Raw genomic sequence first — 26,398 nt, forward strand, 5'->3', positions numbered from 1 at the left:
TTGCGCTGCAGTGCAAGCTACACCACACCTGTAGCAATGCTGGATCCTTAACCCACCTTGCCTGCCTGGGGATCAAACCTGCATCTCAGTGCTCCTGAGTTGACACAGATCCCATTGTACCACAGGGGGAACTCCTCTTTAGTTTTATTTTTTATGGTTTATTTTTTTCTTCAGATAGGACAATTTGAGCTTTAATTATGCTTTCATTTGAAACTCTTTGGGGACAAGCACCATGTCCTGCTTACAATCTTTAATAACTGGCTCAGTAACTGGCATTTAATAAACAATGGCTACCGTCCAAACACTAGGTCCCAGACAATTTACTAAAATTTGCCTTACATACTACCTCCTTTAATCCCTACAATAGTACTAAGGGATAGTTAGCATTTATTACTATTACTTAATTTTACTGAGGAGGAAACTAAGGTTTGGAACGGTTAAGGAACTTTCCCAAGTAATTTGCACAACTCGTAAACTGGCAGGACTGGGATTTGAATCAAGGCTGTTTGACAACCAAAGTTCATGCTCTTAAACACAAAATTATATTGCAGCCACCTCTGCCCCCAAATTGATTCTCTCCCTCCAGTAATTGAACTGTGAAATGAAAAGGAACCACACATGGAACAAAAGGATCAAGTTGTTCAGGAAGGATATATTAAATTTCTTTAGTTAATGAATTAGGTCTAGTGTCTATCTTATTTTACTTTATTTTGTTTTATTTTTTTATTTTTTGTCTTTTCGAGGGCTGCACCCGATGCATATGGAGGTTCCCAAGCTAGGGGTCCAATCGGAGCTGTAGCTGCTGGCCTACGTCAGAACCACAGCAATGGGGGATCCCAGCCGCATCTGCAACCTACACCACAGCTCATGGTAATGCCAGATCCTTAATCCACTGAGCGAGGCCAGGGATCGAACCTGCAGCCTCAGGGTTCCTAGTCAGATTCGTTAACCACTGAGCTACTATGGGAACTCCATCTAGCGTCTATTTTAGATCCTAGGTTTGTGACTTAGAACTTCATATTTAAGCAAATAGGAGAATGCGCTATGTATTTAGTAATCTTTTCCATGATTATGAAATAACGAAGCTCATGTTCTCAGGTAGTTTGGAAAAACATAAAGTGAGCAAGGAAGGAACATTCTGTAAAATGATTCTGTTCACATCAGTAGCAGTTTTTTCACTCTCTCCTGGGGCTACAGGTTGCTATGAATGGGGGTGGGGAATGACAGCTACAGAAAGTAAATAATTAACACTAAATTTTGTGTAAAGTTAAGCAAACATAAATGACACAAGGCATCTAAAGGGACAATTATGGTGTGGAGGAACTGTAAAGAGAAAGTTTTTTGACTGGTACAGTGGTTTAAGAAAGGTGATGAAAATGTAGAAAATGTCAAGAGGCTGGATTTGTTGAAGCAGAGGGTTAGCTATGAGAACACTGACTCATATTGAAGGAGAATTTGAACATGAGGGTTTCTATAAAGCCTGAGCTACACATTTTGAATGATAAAAGAAATAGAGAAGATTTGACATTTGTTTTGAACTTTCAAGGGGAGGTTGGACAAAATATCATGTATTTGAGGAGAATAGTGATACAATATGATGTTTTCAAGTTGACCCCCCAAAATACTGTCAAGATTTAAAGGGAAAAACTCCAATATCCAAAGGACCCAAGGAGATATTTTTGTCAAAGCCATAGAAGAAATGTGATTTGACACCAAGTGGTGCTGTTCATACATACAATTCATCCCATAGCAACTCAAGCTTATTATGTGGAAATTGGGAGCTTTTGTATATATAAAATAAATGATGTTTTCACTAAAATGATGCTGTGGTTCACACTATTCTTTTAGAAAAGAGTGTTAGACTGAGACCTGTATTACTTAATTTGGTTATCTGTTTTACTCCCCATTTTGGCTCTTGGACCACCTATGGTTGCTTCCAAAAATCAAACACAACCTCAAAGGATGACAATATATGCCACTGCAAATATTCAAATGGACACAATTCCTTCTCTAAAATTAGGTCCAAAAGAGTTCTAAAGATGTTTGGGAGAAGAATCATGTACAAGGGCTAATTAAATAATTGATTTCAAGGAAACAGCCACACTCATCTAAATGACTCAGTTTAAATAATTCTGTAAACAAACAACAAAACAGTCCTATCACTTCTACTCTTTTTATTGATTGACTGATTTTTTTTTTTTCTTTTTTGGGCCATACCTGTGGCATATGGAAGTTCCCAGGCTAGGGGTTGAATCAGAGCTGCAGCTTCTGGCCTATACCACAGCCACAGCAATGCCAGATCCAAGTATCTGCAACCTGCACTGCAACTTGTGGCAATGCCAGATCCTTAACCCACTGAGTGAAGCCAGTAATTGAACCTGCATCCTTGTGGATATCAGTCCAGTTCTTAAGCCACTGAGCACAATGGGAACTCCCTCTCTCTTTTTTTATCTTTTTTTTCTTCTTTTAACATGCAAGTTAAGTTTTAGCAATCAGATAGTAGGGCTTCTGCTTCCAGGAAGATGGAAGAGACATACTTTCCCCTATCCCCTCCATTAAGAGGGAACCTCCACTGAGGTATCAATGGAGACCATCCAGGAAGCTGAAACTTCAATCCCCACCTAGTGATAATAAGGAGATTTTGCCTCAGTGTCATTGGAGACTAAATGGAGAAATTGGACTTGTACTTCCACTTGGCCAAAATGAAGCAGTGCCCCTTCCTTGCCCACCTGGAGTGGTGTCAGAGAAGGCCAGCTGCAACAGATAGTTCAAATATAATCCAGAGTTTTATAACTAATACTTTTTAAATGTCTAGGTTTCAATCATTCCAAGAACCAGGAAAATCTCAAAGAAAAAAGAACAATCAACAGATGTTGACGCAGAAAGGACAGAAATTAGAATTAGCTGACCAAGATTTTTTAGGACAGGAATTTTAAAAAAATGCTTCAGTGACTAATTACACACATGTTTGAAACAAATAAAAAAAACAAAACAGAAACCCACCTAAGAAATATAATATCTAAGCAAAGAATGAGAAGATTCAAAGAAGAAACAAACAGAATTTTAGAGCTAGAAAATATAGTAAGAATGTAGAGAATATTTGAAAGAAATAGTAAACTGAAAGACAGGGCAGTAGAAATGATCCAATCTGTGACAGAAACATATTGAAAAAAAAAAAAATCAACAGAGTCCCAGGGACTCTGTTCAAAAGTCCCAACAGTCATAGTATTAAAAAAGAGGAGAAAGAAAGTGGGGCCAAGAAATTAAAAGAAGAAATAATGGCTGAAAAATTCTGAAATTTGGCAAAAGAAAAAATCCTATAGATTTAAGAAACAGAGAGAATCCCACACAGGGTAAACCCAAAGAAATCCATGCATAGACATATAGTAATTAAACTTCTAAAAATGAAAGACAAAGAAAAAATCTTAAAAACAGAGAAAATTACATCTTATCTATAGAGGAAAACAATTTGAAGGGTAGCGGATATCTCATCAAAAAACACAGAGGACAGGAGGAAGTGGCACAATATTTTTCAAGTGCTAAAGGAAAAGAACTGGCAATCCAACATCCTATACTCATGAAAATATTCTTTAGCAATCAAAGATACATTGAAAAATTCTCAGATGAGAGAAAATGAAGAGAATTTGTCAACATTTGACTTATTCTAAAATAATGGCTAAAGGTATTTCTCTAAATCAAAAGAAAATGATAAAAGAAAAAAAACTGGGAACATCAGGAAAGGAGAAAGAACACAACAAGCAAATATATGGGAAAACACAATGAGCTTTCTTTATCTTCTTGAATTTTCAAAATTATGTTTGATGATTGAAGTAAAATTACAGTATTATCTGAGGTGATTCAAAATGTTTGTAGAGGAAATATTTAAGACAATTATAAACAGAGGAGGTTGAAGGGATATAAAGGGAGGTAAGGTTTCTGTATTTCATTTGAACTGCTAAGTGATGACGGGAGTAGACTTTTATAAGCTATGTATATATAATGCAATACTAGGAATAATCACTAAAGAAGATGCCCTAAAAGATATATTAAAAACACTATAGGAATTCCCGTCATGGCGCAGCAGAAGCAAATCCAACTAGGAAACATGAGGTTGTGGGTTTGATCCCTGGCCTCCATCAGCGGGTTAAGGATCCAGTGTTGCTGTTAACTGTGGTGTAGGTTGCAGGTGAGGCTCAGATCTGGCATTGCTGTGCGGTGGCATAGGCTGGCAGCTGTAGCTCTGATTAGACCTTTAGCCTGGGAACCTCCATATGCTGCAGGTGTGGCCCTAAAAAGCAAAAACCAAACCAAACCACTATAGATAAATAAATTAAATTCTAAAAAAATTCAAACAACTAAGAGGAAGCAGGATAAAGAACAGAGAAGCAAAAAAAAAAAAAAAAAAAAAAGAACAGAAAACAAAACAAATTAAGACTTAAGACTTAATGTGTCAATTATTAAATTATATGCAAAGAGACTAATTACCCAAATAAAAAGACAGAACTTGGCAAGGAGGATAAAGAACATTACTCAACTTTATGAAAACTATAAGAAATTGCTTCAAATACAATGAAGCAGGCAGAAATTGAAAGGATAAAAAATAAATATCATGCAAATAACAAATTAAAGACAAAGAGATGTGGCTATATCAACATGAGATAAAGTAGATTTCAGAGCAAAGAAAATATACTAGGAATAGAGAGGATTTTTATATGATGAAAGAAGAGTCAATCCACCAAGAAGATACAGAGATCCTAAATGTATACACAACAAAAAATAGAGATTCAAATGTGTAAAGCAAAATTGATAAAACTAAGAAAAAAATAGACAAATTCTACAATTCAACAGCCAAAAAAACCAACAACCTAATGGAAAAATGGGTAAAAGACCTGAATAGACATTTCTCCAAGGTAGATATACAATGGCCAACAAGCACATGAAAAAATGCTCAACATAACTGATTATTAGAGAAATGCAAACCAAAACTATCATTAGATACCACCTCACACCAGCCAGAATGGTCATCATTAATAAATCCACAAATAACAAGTGCTGGAGGGGGTGTGGAGAAAATGGAACCCTCCTGTAACTGTTGGTGGGAATGTAAGCTGGTACAACCACTGTGGAGAACAGTATGGAGGTACCTTAGAAATCTGTACATACATAGGTCTACCATATGACCCAGCAACCCCACTTTTGGGCATATATCCAGACAAAACTTTCCTTAAAAAAGACACATGCCCCCGCATGTTTACTGCAGCTCTATTCACAATAGCCAAGACATGGAAACAACCCCAAATGTCCATCAACAGATGATTGGATTAGGAAGGTACACACACACACACACACACACACACACACACACACACAATGGAATACTACTCAGCCATAAAAAAGAATGAAATAATGCCATCTGCAGCAACATGGATGGGACTAGAGACTCTCATACTGAGTGAAATAAGTCAGAAGGACAAAGACAAGAACCATATGATATCACATATATCTGGAATCTAACATATGGCACAAATTAACCTTTCCAGAGAAAAGAAAATCATGGACTTGGAGAACAGACTTGTGGCTGCCCAGGAGAAGGGGGAGGGAGTGGAATGGATTGGGAGCTTAGTGTTAACGGACACAAACTATTGCTTTTGGAATTGGATTAATAATGAGATCCTGCTGTGTAGCACTGAGAACTATGTCTAGTTACTTATCATGGAGTATGATAATGGGAGAAAAAAATATGTATACATGTATGTGTAACTGGGTTCCAATGCTGTACAGTGGAAAAAAAGTTGTGTTGGGGAAGTAACAACAACAACAACAACAAAGAATTTACAGAAACAAAAAAGAAATAGACAAATTCATAATTGTTAGAGTTGGAGATTTCAACACTCTCCTCTCAACAATTGATAGAACTAGACTGAAAATTAGCAAGAAAATAGAATAATTCAACAATACCATCAACTAACCAGATTTAATTATCACTTACAGAACATTCTATCAGGAGTTCCTGTTGTGGCTCAGCGGAAACGAATCTGACTAGGAACCATGAGGTTGTGGGTTCAATCCCTGGCCTTGCTCAGTGGGATAAGGATCCGGCGTTGGCGTTGCCGTAAGCTGTGGTGTAGGTCACAGATGTGGCTCGGATCTGGCATTGCTGTGGCTGTGACATAGGCCGGCAGCTGTAGCTCTGATAAGACCCCTAGCCTGGGAACTTCCACATGCCACTAGTGCGGCCCTAAAAAAACCCAAAAAGACAAAACAAAAACAAACATTCTATCAGACAGCAGCAGAATATACATTCTCTTCAAATTTCCACAGACTATTTACTAAGATAGATTATATTGCAATTTGTAAAACAAATCTCAACAAATTTAAAAGAACCGAAATCACACAGAATGTGTTCCCCAACAACTATAAAATCAAACTAGGAATCAATGATAGAAAGGTAAAAGGAAAATATCCAAACACTTGGGAGCTAAACAACATAGTTCCAAATTATTCACAGGTCAGAGAAGAAGTCTCAAGGGAAATAAAACAATACACTGACTTTAAAGTAAATGAAAATTTGTAAAACAAAGTTCAAGTAATGCATATAGTAGAAAAGAAGACACCTCCAATCAATAATTAAGATACTACCTCAATTGCTTAGAAAAATAAGAGTCAAATAAACCAAAAGCAAGCAGAAGAAAGGAAATAATAAAAAGAGCAGAAATCAATGAAACAAAATAAACTGCAGATAAAATAAATAAAACAAAGAGCTGGGTCTTTGAAAAGATCAATAAAATCTACACACTTCCAGCAAGACTGAAAAAAAAAAAAAAGAAGACACAAATCATCAAAATCAGGAGTGAAGGGATATCACTACAAATCCTGAAGACATCATAAGGATAAGAAGGTAATATTGCAAATACATCTACACACAAATTTGACAACCCATATAAAATGGGCCATTTCCTCAAAAAACATAAACTATCATAACTCACCCAATATGAAATAGATAATTTGAATAGTCCTGAAACCATTAAGATTGGAAACTATAATTTAAAAACTCCCAGGAAAGAAATCTCCAGGTCCAGAAGGTTACACTAGAGAATTCTATCAAACATTTAAATAAAAGATAACAGTAATTCTACACATTCTTTTCTAATAATAGAAGAAGAGGGAACACTTCCCAGGTTATTTTATGAACAAAACCAGATAAGGACAATACAAAAACAAACAAACAAACAAAAACAGAAAGAAAGGAAGAAAGAAAAACAAAACTATAGACAAATATCCTTTATGAATATAGATGCAAAAATCCTTAACAAAATATTGGCAAGTAAAATTCAGCAATATATAAAAAAATTAAACATCATGATTAAGAGGGGCTTATCTGAATAATACAAAGCTTCTTCAATATTTGAAATCAACAAATACAATGCATCATATTAATGGACTACAGAAGAAAAATACCATGATTCTATCAATGGAAGCAGAATATATTTCACAAAATACAACATCTATTCACGATAAAAACTCTTAGAAATATAGGAATGGAGGGGAACTTCCTCTCCTTGATAAAAAGCTTTTATAAAAATGTACAGCTAAACTTATACTTAGTTAAAAAATGAATGCTTCCTACATAAGGTCAAGAATAAGTCATAGATGTACACACTCATTCTTATTCAACAAAGTGCTGGAAGATCTAGTCAGTAGGATAAGGCAAGAAAAGGAAATAAAAGGCATGGAGATAAAGAGGAAAAAATTAATTGCCCTTATTTGCAGATTGCATAACTATTTGCCTAGAAAATCCCAAAGAATTAATAAAAAAATTCCTAGAACTAATGAATTTAGCAGGGTTGCAAGATACGAGATCAAGTGTATTTATGTTATGTTAGCAACGAACAATATGTGGACATCAAAATTTAATTGAAATACCATATATAGTCACTCAAAAAAAAAAAAGTGAAACAGGCGTAAAACAAACAAAGCTTATGCAGGGTTTATATGCTGAAAACTACACAATGTTGATGAAAGATATCAAGGAAGATTTAAATAAATAGTGAGACATACTGTATTTATGGATTTGAAGACTTAACATAGTAAAGATGTCAATTTGCTCCACACACAAGTTTGACAAATTCCTATCAAAACCCGCCAAGATTTTTTTTATATAGCGATAATATTATTCTAATACTTTTATTGAAAGCTAATTAAACTAGAATAGCTAATGTAATTTTGTAAAAGAAGAATAAAATAAGAATCAACCTATCTGGTTTGGGATTACTGTAGTTGCAGTAATCAAGACTGTGTGGTACTGGCAGAGGGACAGACAGACCAATGGAACAGATCAGAGAATCTATAAGTAGACCCACCAAAATATACCCAAAGGATTCTTGGCAGAGGTACAAAAGCAATTCAATGAAGGAAAGATGGTCTTTTCAACAAATGTCTCTGACACAATGGGACATCCGTAGGCAAAAGAAGTCAAGCTTGGCATAAGAATTAACTCAAAATAAATCATAGACTTAAATCTAAAATGTTAAGAGAATTAAAAAATACGCCACAGAGCTTGAGAAAATATTAGCAAACCACATATTTGACAAAGAATATTATCTGGAATAAACAAAGAACTCTTAAAACTCAGGAGTAGGACACTAAATCCATTTGGAATAATGCTCAAAAGATATGAAGATGTTCTTCACCAAAGAGGACATACAGATGGCAGCAGAGAAGCACATGAAAAGATGTTCAGCACTTAAATTCAAGTTAAAGCCACAATGAGATACTACTAGTGCATGTCAGAATGAATCAAAGAAAACGGTGAAAACAGGAAATGCTGACAATGATGAGGAGTAACTGGCTGGCTCACAGATGCTGCTGAACAGGTAAAATGGTAGAGCCACTCTGGAAAAACATTTGGCAGTTTCTTAAAAAACTAACCAGGCGTTCAGCATGGTACCATATCGTTCAGCAATGACATTCCTGGACATTTATCCCAGAGACTTAGAAAGACTTGTGTTCACACAAAAACCTACCCACGAATGTTTAGAGCAACTTTCCTCATGAGAGTCCCAAACTGGAACCAATCTAGGATTTCCTTCAGTGGGTGATAGTCCCAAACTGGAACCAATCTAGGATTTCCTTCAGTGGGTGAGTGATTAAAAAACAGTTAACAGAAAAGAAAATCATGGACATGGAGAACAAACTTGTGGTTGCCAAGGGGGAGGGGGAGGGAATGGGATGGCCTGGGAATATAGGGTTAATAGATGCAAACTGTTGCCTTTGGAATGGGTAAGCAATGAGATCCTGCTGTATAGCACTGGGAACTACATCTAGTCACTTATGATGGAGCATGATGATGTGAGAAAAAGGAATGGATATGTGTATGTGTGACTGGGTCATCTTGGTGTACAGTAGAAAATTGACAGAACACTGTAAACCAGCTATAATGGAAAAAATAAAAATCATTATTAAAAATTAGAAAAAAGAAATCCTCAATATTCCAACCAATGAAAATTCACCAATCACTCAACTCCATAATTCCCATTCCCATAAACTTTGTTTTACTCAGAGAGCTTGTGCCTTACAAGTTATTTGTTAGCATGCAGTAAATTATGCATTTTGGTGCAGATTTTGAGAAGTTGCCGCTTTTATGGGAGGGACAACATATACAAATTAAACAGAAATTCTTTCGTAAGTGGAGATACTACTACTTACTCTTCACTAATATGACTATTATTTAGATTACAGTGATTCACCTTCATTTTTTTCCTCTAGATACCTCCATATTCAAGGAGGTATATGTATATTGTATATGTTTTCAAGATACCTGTCCAGGTGAAGAGAACAGCCTGTGTTCATGTATAAGATTTCAAAGGAATGCTAACTCATTACTTTGGTCTCATTAACAACCTGCTATTAAGAACAAAGCTAAATGAAGATTTAGCTTGTTCACAATGAATATAAATTTTTATCCAAAATAATAAATGTTATAATAGCTGCCACTAATTAAACATGTATGAGAGGCACTATGATAAGTGTTTTACATCATGACCTTAATTTTTAGAACACTCTACAGGTATGTATCATTGTCTTCTCTTCCCAGATAAGGAAATTGACCAGAAAAGTGTAATACATGCTCAAGGGTCAATTAAAGACAAAGTTAAGGCTCAAAGTTTCTCCTGTGTTCCTACCTGAAAGAAAAAAGGAGCAAGCTCTTAGGAGTTAATAAAAAGTAGGAAGTTTTTTTTTTTTGTACAGCCTGGGGTGTAGCTTAGTTATTACGAATTAGTGTAATCATCATTTTGCGGGACTTGCCTCAACATTCAGTGCAGTTTTATCACTTTCACAATTGGTTTTGGTGACAGGACTTAACATTATTCTGTGGAAAATGGAGATGGTATCAAACAGGTAGGAGTAACATGAACTTAGATGATATAATCAAGAATTTTGATGAGCTAAATTACTGAGAAACAAAATGAACAAAATGAACTGAATTCAATATGATGGAAAAATTTGTAGATAAGTTTCAGACATGCTTAGGATTCCTGATTCTGTTCCTTCTGAGATTCATAAAGGTAAAGAATTTGCAAGTGTTTCAGATTAAAAAAGAATGAAGACTTGGAAAATAAGCACATTTAGGAATAGCTAACATATTTGACTCTTTTGACTCATAGGGTCAAGAAGAACAAGCTGAAGAGGACTAAAAAAAATTTTTTTTAAATATATGACTGGTGTCAGGATTTTTTTTTTCCCTCTCTTTTTAACAAAGAACGTAAGAAATGATACCAAGTTGTGGCAAAAAGTCCTAGCTAAATATATATCAAATATACCACTGAAGGTTATTTGCTATTGCAACGGGGCTATGCTGTAATGTTTCCTGAAATTTTTTGGTTGCTTGGTTGGATGTATATCAATATATTAGTCATATAATAAAGTGGTAGAACCAGACATTACTGGGCTCCAATCCTACGTTCCTCACTTCCATGCCCCTGGCTCCTTTTCTCATAAGGTTGTAGTGAACATAAGAGAGTATTTATCTCAAGCACCTTAGTACAGTGCCTACTATGTATCGTAAATAACTGTTTTATGATTATAAGAACCAAACCATCAAGCTTTTTCTTCTTGTTTTATTTGTATTCAGATAGGGCAGTTTTGATGCCAAGAATCAATGTTCTCTCATTTGGGCATTAGAGGACAAACCTGCACAAATATGAGGAAAGGAGCTCTGAAGCTTGAAGAAGGGGTCAAGAAAAAGTTCTTTCCTCTGCTCTGGGGATTTGTTGACAGTGCATCCTGTGGCACACTGCAGTTTTGCGGGGTGGGGGCATTCAAATTATTTGCTGATCTTAAATTTTTTAGAGTCAAATACTGGTGATAAATGTCAGTACTTCAAATGACAGTTGAAAAAGGTGAGGCAATAGGGCCTTTCCTTTCAGTGCTTATGCCTTAGGATGGCAGCTGGTTGATATCTGTAGGCAGTCATTTGTGGCTTATTGATTCTCTGTAAGCAGATTCTTCTATGATTAAATGTCAACTTACAAAACATAGCTCTAGAATTGGAAATTATTCACCAAAATGAAAAAACAACAGAGGATCCACAATAATACAAATGATGGAGTTAGAGCTAAGTCTACACTTTCTACCTACAATTTGTTGTGTGATGATGCTGACTTCTATATTCCTGAAATAAAACAAAAAGGGAGATGTTAGTAATAACAATAAAAGTTTGACCATAATTTACTTGATGCTTAAGAGCTCTAGGCACCTATGGGTTGTGGAGAAAGTCAGATAAAAATCAAGTGGTAAGAAGTGCAATCTTATCATTTTGACATCTTTAATCATCTGTCAGTTGTCATGTTGTTTAGGTCTTCAAATTACCTACTCAATCATTGACATTTTCATTATAATGGATTGATTTTGCATTTTCTTTTTGCTTTTAGATTTCTTCCAAAATTAAGATAGTATAAATGTTACTGAGTTATATCGATTTTCTGAGGTAGAATAGTTGTTTGTTTTAGGGAACAACTATGTTAAGAATTGATTAAATAAGTAGTTTTAATCAGCCACTCTTTCTATCATTAAGTCTGTGGCAAGTTTTTTTTTTTTTCCTACCTCTCACTTAATAGCCATTTCATAGACACTCTTTGGGTTTGCACTTTAATTAAGGAATTATAATTTAGAGTCAATCTGGATGAGAACAATCTCCTGATTTTATGATAATGATGTTCCTTACTTGGAGACAGCTATGTTGTTGCACTGGTATTATGAGATAAAGGAATATGCTTTGTGAGTTAAATAATTAATGTTGTGTTAAGCAAATCCAATACAAAAGTGACTGTGAGTCTAAATAATATTTTATTCAGCTGTCTCTCTTGCTGTAAATTAGAGAAGAATTTTTTCATTTAAATTTCTACAATTTCATATCTATTATTTTTGAGAACAATTTTTAATTACATAACAGAAATAGAGTAAATTTTAAAAATACTTATGAATTAAATGATACTGCAATCATCAACTGATTAAAATATACCATCTTGGCTATTCAGATTAACAAAAGAAATATTTGAAATGATCATTAAATAGAGGAAATTATTTAATTGATTTTTTTTCAAACCTTCTTCCTGATTCAGCTACTATTACTAAGTGTATGGAACTGCCTCTGAAGGATCCCATTTTCATGAAATTTTTGACTTCCTACTTTTGCTTTGGCAATTAATTCTTGTTTAACAAACATCTACTTTTGCTTTTGCCTTTTTTTTTTTTTTGGTCTTTTTGCCTTTTCTAGGGCCACTCCCGCGGCATATAGAGTTCCCAAGCTAGGGGTCCAATCAGAGCTGTAGCCACCGGCCTACACCAGAGCCACAGCAATGCGGGATCTGAGCCGCACCTGTGACCCGCACCACAGCTCACGGCAACACCAGATCCTTAACCCACTGAGCAAGGCCAGGGATCGAACCCACAACCTCATGGTTCTTAGTTGGATTCATTAACCACTGCATCACGATGGGAACTCCTGGCCATTAATTCTTGTTTAACAAACATATCTTTATATATTCTTCATCCTTTTCTCTCTTATATCAATAATTATTAATTATGGAGGGATTTGAATCTAACTGGATGTGTTCATTCTTATTTCTCTAGTATAGCAAAAGGCATGGCTGAATGGACTCACTAGAAAAGGTAACACGATCATCAGACAATAACCTTTGTTTTAAAATAGTACATTTAATTCATCTGAAAAACAGTTCTAATGCCTGTAACCCAAAAGAAACGCAACTTGAAATTTTCAAGACAGGATTTGAGCCCTTATCTTCTAATTCCTCTAATTGTTCTTTGGATCGTTCTACATATTTTGACTTGTACAACAGTCTCATACAGTGCATTTTTATCCTGCTCCAAAACAATAACTGATATTTATTCCATAAGGATCACCCTGAAGCAAATCTAACAGAGACAGAGGGATATATTTGTTAGGGAGGGGAAAGTGGAGGATGTCTTAATATAGTCAATAAACATAAGCATCAAAAATTTGAAAGATCCTTCAATAGGTGTTTGATAGATGCCTAAACATGTCATCAATAATTGATCTGTAACCATGAAAGTCCCATAAGATTTTTTTTTGGTCTTTTTTTTGTCTTTTCTAGGGCCGCATTCATGGCATATGGAGGTTCCCAAGCTAGCGGTCTAATCAGAGCTGTAGGTGCCTGCGTATACCAGAGCCACAGCAACAGGGGATCCGAGCTGCATCTGCGACCCACACCACAGCTCATGGCAATGCCGGAGCCTTAACCCACTGAGCAAGGCCAGGGATCGAACCCGAAACCTCATGGTTCCTAGTCGGATCTGTTAACCAATGAGCCACGATGGGAACTCCTCATAAGATATAATTTTCACCTTTTTCTCTTATCCCTAACTCTTCCTAACCTGGTGAGCTTATTTATATCTGTGGGCACATATCTGGAATCTAATATTCCAAATGAAACTTTCCACAGAAAAGAAACTCATGGACCAGAAGAACAGACTTGTGGTTGTCAGCAGGGAGGGAGTGGGGTGGACTGGGAGCTTGGGGTTAATAGATGCAAACTACTGAATTTGGAGTGGGTAAGCAATGAGATCCTGCTATATACCACAGAGAACCATATCTAGTCACTTGTAATGGAACATGATGGAGGATAATGTGATAAAAAGAATATGTATATATATGTATGATTGGGTCACTTTTCTGTGCAGTAGAAATGGACATAACATTGTAAATCAATTCTTGCGGAAAAATAAAAATCGTTAAAAAAAATGAAAAGGGAAGACGCCAAAAAAAAAAAAAAAAACAAAACAGTAGGTATGTTTACTTCTCAGGCAACTGGTGTGATTGGAACTGTTGTGTCAAACTCCCTTTTCAACCCAAAGGTGAAATTAAGGTGTGGATACTTAATACTCACACAAATATTCAGTTCCAGATCATTTCTGGATATCAAAATTCCGAGGAAAGTGGAGTTGTGTTATTATAGCTCTAGAGAGTCATTTTTAAAGTTCTGCTAAGGATAGAGGTTCTTTTTCATTTGGAGACATTTGGTATCCTCCCATGGTGCTATTTTCTTTTTTAAACTTGTGTCCCTTGATAGAAGCGGCTTTTGGTCAAGAGAAAAACTCTGCACATATTTGTATAAGAAATATCTCTCTGGGGGAACAGATAGTGCTAAAAGTTTTTGTTTTTGATAATTAAAAAAAAATCTCTATTTATATAACTTCATCAATCTGCCCTTTCACTGATCCACTTCTCATTTTGGGTGCAGACCTCACTGACAGCAAATGCATTTGACAGCTATTTCTTCTTGAAGTTCAGCAGCCTCAGTAGAAATGACAACAGCATGAGTAGGGGTGACTGGAAGAGGTTGGTTGAGGGAAACAAGGAGAATGTCAACCTCCTAACTGACTCAAAAAGATCTCTTTTCCTATTGTTTATAAATACGTTTGGAGTTCAAAATGACTTTATACAAAGGATTCCAATCTGTTGTTGAGTTCCAGTGATGTCCCAGTCTACCAGAAGAAAAATTTATTCCAACCAGTGCAAAATTTGCTCTTATCAGAGAAGAAAAATGAGGTCTGGGAAAGACAGTCAAAAAAGAGGGAGGCAGGATTGTGCTTGGCATAACTCACAGTAATAAATACTGTTTTCATTTGCTTATGGACTGATGAAGTCAAGGCATTTCCCCTGGGCATTCTTCACTGTTAATAATGTATATTGCTTTAGGAGAGAAGAAATACAAAGCCTCAGGCAAAACTTATACTACTTGACATATTTCTTTCTGTAAAAGGAGAGTTTAGCTACAGCATTGACATTCACTAAAATTTCAGAATCATTTTCTTAATTTCAATTTTACTTTAAACTAGAACAAATACTCTTGACTTTACTTGATGGAAATAAATTTGACTTTCATATTTGTTGCATCCACATCTTGACTTGCTCTCTTATAGCCTCATCTCTCAGTTTTCCAATATTTAAAATTTCATCTCTCTTTTTTTGTCCATTCTAGACTTTATTTCTAGGTAAGTGAGCTACATCCATCCTCCACCCTTGTTCCAATTCTCACTCCCTGCCTGTAAGGAATTCCAGCAGCAATATTACCAGTCTCAGTTAAATTACAAAAGCCAAGAATTGCAGTTACTTTTATTCCAGTTCCACATATAGAGTACTGACATAATTGTTTTTTAAGGCAGAAGGCTTGGAGAAAATTAGTTTGCAATGACTTCAATTTAAAGATTACATATTTTAGGTAAGTTTTTTTTTTTATATAGCAGAACAAAAAATGGTTTTATTTGAATGACTGCATGTATCAATTTTTCTTAAGTCGATATTTATTTATTTATTTATTTACTTTTTTGCTTTTTAGGGCCATGCCTGCGGCATACGGAAGTTCCCAGGTCAGGGGTTGAATTAGAGCTGCAGGTGTTGGCCTATACCACAGCCGTAGCAATGTGGGACCTCAGTCACGTCTGCGACCTACACCACAGCTCACGGCAATGCCTGATTCTAAACCTACTGAGGCCAGGGATTGAACCCACATCCTCATGGATACTGGTCAGGTTCTTTACCACTGAGAACTAATGGGAATTCCCAAGTTGATCTTCTTTTAAAGATCTAATTCTCATTTTAAAATGACATCGATTTACTGTCATCCTACGAAAAATTCTACAGTACACTGATTTTTGCTACCAAGTGAAAAATCAATCTCAGAAGTAATTTGATTCAGTTGTTTTATACACAAATGATGGCTTGGTTGTATGGTCAATAGCAAATTTTGAAAATTTAAGATTTTCAAAAGATGTTTTGAAATTTTGAAAATTTAAGATTTTCAAAAGATGTTTTGAAATTTTGAAAATTTAAGATTTTCAAAAGATGTTTCAGACCTTATCTTTCTAAATGTGTATGAAAAGAAACATTGAGGTGCATTTTATTATAAAATGTGATTAACTTCCAGATTATAATAAGGCATGAATAGTTCTTCCAGAAATTTAACACAAAATTAGAAAAAAATACTTCGTATGGTCTAGGAAAGCAAAAATTCTGATTTGGGGGCCTGTGAAAGAAAAGATTAAAAGGACAGGAGTTCCCATCGTGGCGCAGTGGTTAACGAATCTGACTAGGAACCATGAGGTTGCAGGTTCAATCCCTGGCCTTGCTCAGTGGGTTAAGGATCCGGCATTGCTGTGAGCTGTGGTGTAGGTTGCAGATGCGGCTAAGATCCCATGTTACTGTGGCTCTGGTGTAGGCCTGCAGCAACAGCTCCAGGTTCCTAGCCTGGGAACCACCATATGCCGCAGGAGCGGCCCTAGAAAAGACAAAAAAACAAAAACAGAAACAAAAAAAAAAAACAAAAAAGAAAAAAAAAGAAAGATTAAAAGGACATATAAATGATCAAACATCACATAATTTCTCTCAAATTTCTTTTAGTTTCTCCTAGTGAGTTCCTGGGCATGCCTCAGAGATGACAAGTATCTGGAAATTCTGAAGCTCTTATTGGCTGAGCTGGCAAGTTCAGCATAAGGAAAAGGTTTGTAAGCTAAGACTAAGTTAGCTGCATTTTTATACCTTTCTATTCTGAGGTGGACCCTTGACACCCACCTTTATTATTCTAGTTAAGTGATGTTATTTTGCACTTAACTTAGAATAACAGACACCTGAGGAGGGAAGAGTCATCAGCTCGAAAGAAACCTTTGAATAGCTAGTCTTTACATATTGAAAAATTTTCAGATTTCATTTCACTAGAATTTTAAACTTTCTTGGTATCCTTTCCAGAAGGGAAATGTTTTAAATTTTGTTTTAATATGCCACTTCAGCCTTTTTACTGCAATGTTTTTCTGCCCCAGCATTTCAACATATCCTTACAGGTATTATCCTTCAGTTTTAAATCTCCTCAGGGATATTCAACCTGTTTAAGACTCTCAATACTTTTAAAAGAGTTCGTCATTTCAGAATCAGGGAAAAACAGTCTTGTCCTTCCTCTGGAGAATTTCACCAAATCAGAGTGTAGTGTCTGATTTTAAAATTCTATCCATTTATATTTTGCACTATGACCTTTGTACTATATGTAGTCACCCATGTGATCTTGGCAAGTAACTTAACCTAAATTCTAGATCACTGAGAAAGTCTAAACTCAATTTCTTCTTTCATTAAATTGGACAAAAATCATATAGTCTACCTCATATTATGGTTGTATTAGGATTAGATGAACAAATACGTTAAAGCACTCTGCATAATGTTTGATCCAGAGTAGTATTTAATGTGGAGTATCTAACTGTTCTTACCACAGCGACTATGGCATAATCCAATAGACTGAAGCAGTAAAAGCAATGGTATGATAGGACTCTAAAATATAAGTACTTCTTCTGATAGCACTGTTGTTTTCAGCTACTGTAAAAGTTTTTAATAGCAGTTCTCAAAGTGCTCAAGTAGTGTGGCCTGGAATTCAGAAGAGGATTTATATTACTTCGATGTGCTTCTCGCAGTGATTCCCAGATGTTTTGAATTAATGGGCATCAGAATTTGAGATTTTGGAGACTGACATAGAAAGAGAGACTTAAATGCTACCACCTACTATTACACCACTAAATAAATAAAATAAAATAAAAATAAAGCTATAATTTAATGTCCTCAACTTTGCCATATATTAGCCACTCTCAGGTACTTAGAACAATGACAATAGATATAGGAGCAAAACTCTTTCCAAAAGATGAACTCATTTTGTTGCATTATTTTATGTATCTAAACCACAGCTTGGAGGATACCCACATTTGTTCTCCTATAATGCTTTGAGTACTGCTAGGCATAGCCGTAAGTATTACCAATACTAGTTTAAGAACTATGATAGCTAGAACAGAGAGCCACAAGTTCAAAGACTTTCTAAAATGGATTTCACACTGAATCTCTGCACAGTAGTTTCTGATCACAGTAGTGTCACACAGTAGCACTATCATAGCAGTAGCATCATAGTAGTGTCTCTAGGTATAGTGATAAGATTTTAAAAAATCTTCTGCAGAGAACTTTGAGAAAGACTTAAATGGGGTACTGGCTAAGACTTCACTACTTATTATCCTTTGACTCCCCACTGTAGTTTAATTTCTGATTTTTTCATACTCATCCTAATTCGTCTCATGACTACTCCTTTCAGGACGGCTGCAAAACTAACATTGACTTTAAAAGACATTCACTGTAGAATAAAATGTAAACTCAAAATATAATAGTACAACTTTCATATCTATTTTGGTAAATCCTGCAGCCCAGACTAATAATCCCATTACCATTTTCAATTCCTTAGGTCAATTCTCACTATAATGGTAACTTAGTATCTTTAATTAATACATAATAAAAATTAAATTGGAATATTTAGAGCATTCTTTATTCTCTTTACTCTGGGAGGTAACAGGTAAACATGTCTAATTATAGGTTCTAAAATCTCAGACTTTGGGCAAAAGTACCCCTATAGGGTAGTCAAAAAATGTTTATGCTAATATCAAGCTGAAAGATACTACCAAAAAAGACAATTATAGGCCAATATCTTTGATAAATATACATGCAAAAATTCTCAACAAAATTTTAGCCAATTGAATCCAACAAAACAAAAAAAAACATACACCACGACCAAGTGGAATGCATCCTAAGTTCACAAGGATAGGTCAACATATGCAAACCAATCAATGTCATAACACTACATGAACAAAAAAAAAAGAGTAAAAACAACCACATGATCATCTCAATAGATAAAGGAAAAGCATCTGGTAAAATCCAACATCCATTCTTGACAAAAACTTTTACCAAAGTGGGTATAGAGGGAACATATCCTAACATACAAAAGCCATTTACCACAAACGAACAGCCAATATAATACTCAGCAGAGAAAAGTTGAGTCTTTCTGCTAAAATTTGGAACAAGACAAGGATGCCTTCTCTCACCACTTTTATGCAATATAATATTGGAAGTGCTAGCTAGCCACAGCAAGAGAAAAAGAAAAAAAAGAGATCAGTTGAATTTCTGTATAATAACAATGAAATATTACAAAGGAAATATAAAAAATACCTTTTAAAATCATACCCCAAAAAATTAAATACCTAGGAATAAACCTGACCCAGGAGGTCAAAGATTCATATGCTGAGAACTATAAAACATTAATCACGGGAATTAAAGAGGATTCAAAGAAATGAAAAGATATGCCATGCTCCTGGGTTGGAAGAATTTATATCATTAAAATGGCCATAATACCCAAAGCAATCTATAGATTTAATGCAATCCCTATCAAATTACTCATTACATTTTTTACAGAAGTAGAACAAATAATCCAAAAATTTATATGGAACCATAAAAGATCCAGAATTGCCAAAAAAATCCTGAGGCGGGGGGAAGCAACAGGTATAACTCTCCCAGACTTCAGACAATATTACAAAGCTACAGTAATCAAGACAGTGTAGTACTGGTACAAAAACAGACATACAGACCAATGGAACAGAATAGAGAACCCAGAAACAAACCCAGACACCTATGGTCAATTAAACTTCGACAAAGGAGGCAAGAATATAAAACAGGCAAAAAAATAAATAAATAAATAAAAAATAAAACAGGCAAAAGACAGCCTTTTCAATAAGTGGTGCTGGGAAAACTGGACAGCTGCATGAAATCAATGAAACTCCTAGAAGAGAACATAGGCAAAACAGTCTCTAACATAAACCACACAAATGTTTTCTTAGGTCAGTCTCCCAAGGCTATAGAAATAAAAACGAAAAGAAACCAATGGGATCTCATCAAACTTATAAGCTTTTTCACAGCAAAGGAAACTGAAAAAAACTGAAAAGATAACCTACAGAATGGGAGAAGATAGTTGCAAATGATGCAATTGACAAGGGCCTAATCTCCAAAACATACAAACAACCCATGCAACTCAACAGCAAGAAAATAAACAACCTAAGTAGACATTTTCTCCAAAGAAGACATACAGATGGCCAGTAAGCACGTGAAAGAATGCTCACCATCACTAATTATTAGAGAAATACCAATCAAAACTACAATGAGGTACTACCTTACACAGCTCAGAATGGCTATCATTAATGTCTACAAATATCAAATGCTAGAGAGAGTGTGGAGAAAAGGCAACCCTCCTATTCTGTTGGTGGGAATGTAAATTGGTACAACCACTGTGGAAAACAGTATGGAGGTTCCTAAGAGAACCAAATATAGAACTACCATATGATCCAGCAATCCCACTCTTGGGCATATATCTGGACAAAACTACGATTCAAAAATATCCATGCACCCATATGTTCATAGCAGCACTATTCACAGTAGCCAAGACATGGAAACAACCTAAATGTCCATTGACGGATGAGTGGATCAAGAAGACATGGTACATGTACAGAGTGGAATACTACTGAACCATAAAAAGAATAAAATGATGCCATTTGCTGCAACATAGATGCAACTAGATATTTTCATATAAGTGAAGTAAGTCAGAAAGAGAAGGAACAAATATAATATGATAACACTTATATGTGGAATCTAATATATGGCACAAATGAACCTATCTACAGAACAGAAACAGACTCGGAGACATGGAGAACAGACTTGTGACTGCCAAGGTGGAGGACGGAAGAGGGACTGGGATGGACCGGGAGTTTGGGGTTAGTAGATGCAAACTATTAAATTTCAAACAGATAATCAATGAGGTTCTGCTGTATAGCACAAGGAACTAACTATATCCAATCACTTGGGATAGAATATGATGGAACATAATATGAGAAAAAGTCCCATAATATGAGACTGGGTCACATTGCTATACATCAGAAATTGACACAACATTGTGAATCAACTACAGTTTAATAAAAAAATAAAAAATAAATAAAACTTCAGATTTTAGGCAAAAATGTTATAACACAGGGTAGTCAGAAAATGTTTATGCTAGTAGGAGGAAGATATGAGTTTACACATGAAAGACATGATAAAATTTTAAAGGAGTATTACATTATTTCACACTTGAGAATTTTAAAAGGCTAATGAAGTTTTCAGATATATTAATTATTATTATTATTGTTATTTTTTAGGGCCGCATCTGCAGCATATGGAAGTTCCCAGGCTAGGGGTCAAATTAGAGCTGCAGCTGCCAGCCTATACTGCAGCCACAGCAATGGCCAGATCCAATCCTCATTTGTGACCTACACTGCAGCTCCCAGCAATGCCAGATCCTTTAACTCCCTGAGCAAGGCCACCGATTGAATGTGCACCTTCCTTGGATATTAGTTGGGTTCTTAACCCGCTGAGCTGCAGCAGGAGCTCTAGATTAATCACTGCAGACATTAACAAGAATAACTAGCTCACAAATGTTTAACCAATGCAGAAATGCACAAGATTCTCAAAGCAAGTAGAGAAGCAAGCAAACTATCATCATGACTTGTATTGATATGATTAAACAAAATATTATGGACTTTGAAAACAGATTTCATGTAAAATGGATGTATGAATAGATAATGCAAACCCTTGTTAATTTCATTTATAGTGACAAATGATTATGGCTTTTCCTTTTATGGGAAAATCATAGTCGGCCTTTTCATCTATGTAAGTAATTATGATTCCCTCCTTTGGTCAAGCTATGTAAGAGTTCTTGCTTGGCTCTGATAGGTACTCCTTCAATTTCCTACCATCACATTCATGCTCTCTTCTTTCCTCATAAAAAAGCAGATTTCTCTATTTTCCTGAGATTTCCAACTTCCTCTTCATCAATGACTTCTCATCATCCTTTAAATATGATCTGGTGTCTGTCATACTTATTCCTTTCTAGATTGTACCATAATTCTCTCTGTCCTTTTAAAAGGAAGCTCCTTTCTTTCCCTTCTTGCATTTTCTAGGTTTCTGTTTCTTTCTTTCTTTCTTTCCTTTCTCTTCCTTCCTTCCTTCCTTCCTTCCTTCCTTCCTTCCTTTTCTTTCTTTCTTCTAGGGCCAAACCTGTGACACATGAAAGTTCCCAGGCTAGGGGTAGAATCCGAGCTACAGCTACTGGCTTACACACAGCGACAGCAACGTGGGATCCGAGCTGCACAGTTCTTGGCCGGATCCTTAACCCACTGAGCAAGGCCGGGGATCAAATCCATATCCACGTGGATACTAGTCAGATTCATTTCTACTGTGCCTCAACGGGAACTCCTATCTCTGTTTCTTAATGTAAGTTCCTATGGATTCTGCCCCATCAACTGAGTAAATTACTTTTGCTACGACCACCAATGACATTTTTGTTGATAAATCCAAGGTATCTTTAGTGCTTATTTATTTTTATTTTGCACCATGTGATACTGTTGATCCTTCCCTCCTTTAAACATTTTTTTTTCTACTCATTTCCATGATGGCACTGTCCCTTGTTTTTCCTTCTACAGTTTTTTAGTGGACATCGGAATTGAAAGCCCCATCTATTCTATATTCTACTCCAACTTATTAGTCAAAGCCAATTATATAATTCTATTCAACTTGCTAGTGGTAAGAAGTTCTTAGCTATTTTGGATCAATGAGATGTAAAAAGTTTGTTGGGGGATTTAGGGAAGAACAGTTCTGCTTGTAGAGATAGCTACTGGATACTGGTTCTCTCTCCTGAAGGAGGAAACTTCTATCTTCAACTGTCATAGGTAATCATCTTATAAGAGGGACCAATTTTAGGATAAAATCAACAGTGTGAATGGAAGAGTTGAGAGGGAAAAAAATATAAGCATTTAAAATTATGTAAGTGAAGCCTAATCTGAGGCTTATCTTAGATTTTGCCTACTTCTTAAGTTAGCTAAGTATTTCTTTAATGTTCAAGGCTGGACTTTTCTATAACTTGTGATAGGTAGAACCTTACTGGTAAAATCTTTGGTCATTCCTCCTCTATTCTTTTTTCTGAGAACATGTCTTAAATGTAGCTGTTCTTTTGCATTCTGTGTCTTCTGTCTCATTCACAGCTCAGTTATGACTTATGTTTTGATGACTGCTAAGCTTGTATCTCCAGCTAAGCATTCTCTCCTGAACTTCAGAAAAATATATCTAAATATCCACTAAAAATTTCCACTCAGATTTTCTAAAGATACCTTAAGTCAACATATTAAAATAAACTTTCCTCCCCTCCTCCACTTCCACCTATTATTCTTCTGCTTTCTCATCTTAGTGAATGGCACATCATTTCTCATACAAATTAGAAATCTAGGTATCAATCTTGGAACTTTTATTGGTCTCCTATGCCCTATGTCCAGTCAATCACAGGATCACATTGGCTCTACCTTTTAAGAGTACATTGAATCTTCACATTTCTCTCTACCACCATTGGTCCATCTACTTTTCCCCAGATCACAATAGACGCTTTATAACTGTTTCCATGGCCTCTAGTCTTTCTCCTCTCCAATAGTCTCTGAAAAGCTACCAAAATGTTCTTTAGATGAAAATTTAATGATGTCTCTCTCCTATTTAAAACACTCCAATGTTCCTCTTCTCATTTCTTTCAGTATAAAGCTCAGCATAATCTGGTTTATGCTTATCCCCTAGCCTTATTTTACACTACTCTTCTCTCTTTAGTTTCTTTACTAAACAGGTGTCTTTTTCAGGTACTCTCATAGCCCTGTATCCCATCTTCACAGGATTAACCACACTATACTATTTACCTACAGTGCTGGATATTGATAAATAGGCAGATTAATAACATGCATAAAACTTGCAAATCAGGGTATTAAAATTATTTGGGGTAAAATAATTTGATATTTAATATATACATTTAAAAAAGCTCTGAAGTATTCATTAAGGGAAAAAATCATCCCCTAGGATACAAAGAAAGTATGTGATTATGTACTATATTTGTTATGAAGCACAATTATAAACATTCATGAGCTAAAGAACTAGAGTGTAAAAACCACAATTCACCTTAAATAGAACAGTACTACTACTGATATCAGCTTCTTCCCTGATCCTACACCAAGCCTTCTCTTTAGAGATAACCATAGTTCTAAATTTCATGTTAACATTCTCTTATAAAAATAGTTCTCTCGCTCATACCCTTAGGCTTAAATATGCATTTTTAGTTTTACTTGTTTTTGAGATTTATAAATATGAAATTCTTGATATGTGCCATCTTTTGAAAATTGTTTTTCACTTAAATTATTCTTCTAATGCCTATACATGTTATCCTAACTATACTTAAATTTTCATTGCTGTAAAATATTCCTTTGCATGAATAACAGAATTTATTTGCACACCTTCCTTGTGATGGACATATAGGTTTATCTAGTTTTCTACTATTGTAAATATTATAAGTATCTTAAATAACATACATGAGAGTTTTTCTAGGATAATATTTTAGGAAGGCAGGTGTTGGAATATAGGATATGTGCATATCCAGCTTTATAAGATAATTTTTTGCCAATGTGATTGTACTTTATACTCCCACAAGAAGTATAAAAGAGTTTCCATTGCTCTTATACTTGCAAACAACTTATATTTTCTTACTTATTTTTGTCAGACTAATATCATTTTCCTATTTCCCTGACTGATAAAAAGGTTAGTTTTATTTTAACGTTTTACTCTCCTGATTCCCTTGTATTTTACCATATTTTTGGTATTGTGTTATGTCTTACCATATTGATTTTTAGAAGTTTAAAAAAATATACTCTGGAATATCAATTCCTTGTCCCCCGTGTTACAATTATCTTCTAGGTTATAATTCTCATTTTACTCCCTTTATGGTGACTTAACATGAAGTCTCACAATTACCTACTTATGACTGAACCTACTTCAATACACTGACAGGTCCTAGAGGAAGACACCATACTGTATCTTGTTTATTTCTGTTCCCTAACATCTAGCAGATACGTAACACATGTGCTTCTTTCCACACACAGTTGCTCACTACATGTTTGATGAATAAATGACAGGATGAATGAATTGCTATGACTTTTGAAATGGCAAATCAATCTTTTTTGTGGTCAAATTTTATTTTATGGCTACGCTATGGTGCTGAATCCAAGAGAGTCAGAAATCTACATGACACAATTTCCTGTTCTTGGACTTCAAAGGTGGATGTCAGGCATGAATGAGGCAAGAGATCTTCAGAGAGGTGGCAGGATGTTTATAAAAATTCATCACTAGCTCTGAAAAAATTAATTCTTTTCAATGCATTATAGTTAACCAAACTCCCTATTGTAAGACAATATTTAGCCTAAGTTTATCACAATGTTAGAAATGATGTTAAGACGCAAGATATGGATTACATGTTACAATGGATATGCAAGGTTCACGGTTTGTGTCATTAATTTGAAATTGGTTACCTTTTTAGTAATGGTGTCCGGAGGTACATCCCGCCTCCCAAGAGGATAAGGATTCCATTGGCCACTAGGAGATACATCTTCTTGTCCATTGTCTAAAATGTTGCTTTGCTGGGACGGGGTCTATTGCAAAAATGGTATGGCATTCTTTAGTAATGTAATAGAAGTTTATCATAGTTTTCTGAAAAGAGTCCCTATGATTATGGTAAAATTAATTTTGTTTAATTGCAGAAAAACATGTATCCTGAACTGGAGGTATTATTACACACTATTTACTTGGTAAGAATTGTAAATTAACAGCTTTGTGGAAGCAATAAGAAATTCAATTAAAAGGATCATCTTATAGTTATTTACTGACTTTTAAAGAGAAGTTTAAATTTACAGTACCAGGATAAAAATAATCAGAATAAAATTAATCAACTGTTAAAAACCACCATATTTAAAACGTGCTTAATTTGTTTCTTTAGTATGATCTTACCATTTAGAATATAAACTGAAACCATATCATACCTAGTATGTAACTTCCAATATTCCAAAGCATAACCTAAAACAAATTTTATAAGGCTATATTGATTCCGGGAGCATGTGTCTTGCACTA

At 35.2% G+C, this 26,398-nt stretch overlaps 1 protein-coding gene and 1 long non-coding RNA gene across 51 annotated transcripts in view; one reads left to right on the forward strand and one right to left on the reverse strand.

Annotated features, from left to right (window-relative positions):
* LRRC7 (leucine rich repeat containing 7) overlaps window positions 1–26,398 on the reverse strand; it is a 537,967-nt gene that overhangs the window by 54,294 nt on the left and 457,275 nt on the right. For 41 of the 50 annotated variants that reach the window (XR_014807988.1, XR_014807993.1, XR_014807989.1 and 38 more), the window contains one exon: window positions 25,804–25,923. The exons of the other annotated variants lie outside the window; for them this stretch is intronic. Coding sequence is in view for 29 of the 41 variants with exons in the window: in XM_084964727.1 (XP_084820853.1) it covers window positions 25,804–25,923 (120 nt within the window). In the remaining 12 variants the exon portion in view is untranslated. The remainder of the gene's footprint in view (window positions 1–25,803; window positions 25,924–26,398) is intronic. 50 annotated transcript variants of the gene reach the window in all.
* LOC146402864 (uncharacterized) lies at window positions 2,443–10,466 on the forward strand. Its single transcript, XR_014808020.1, has 3 exons — window positions 2,443–4,234; window positions 6,183–9,090; window positions 9,136–10,466. It is a non-coding gene; the product is annotated as an uncharacterized LOC146402864 (long non-coding RNA).

Source organism: Sus scrofa, chromosome 6 (genome assembly GCF_054392235.1).
Source record: "Sus scrofa isolate SSC_HxYL_T2T_F1_AM1 chromosome 6, Sscrofa_HxYL_maternal_Yorkshire_Landrace_v2.0, whole genome shotgun sequence".
NCBI lineage: Eukaryota > Metazoa > Chordata > Mammalia > Artiodactyla > Suidae > Sus > Sus scrofa.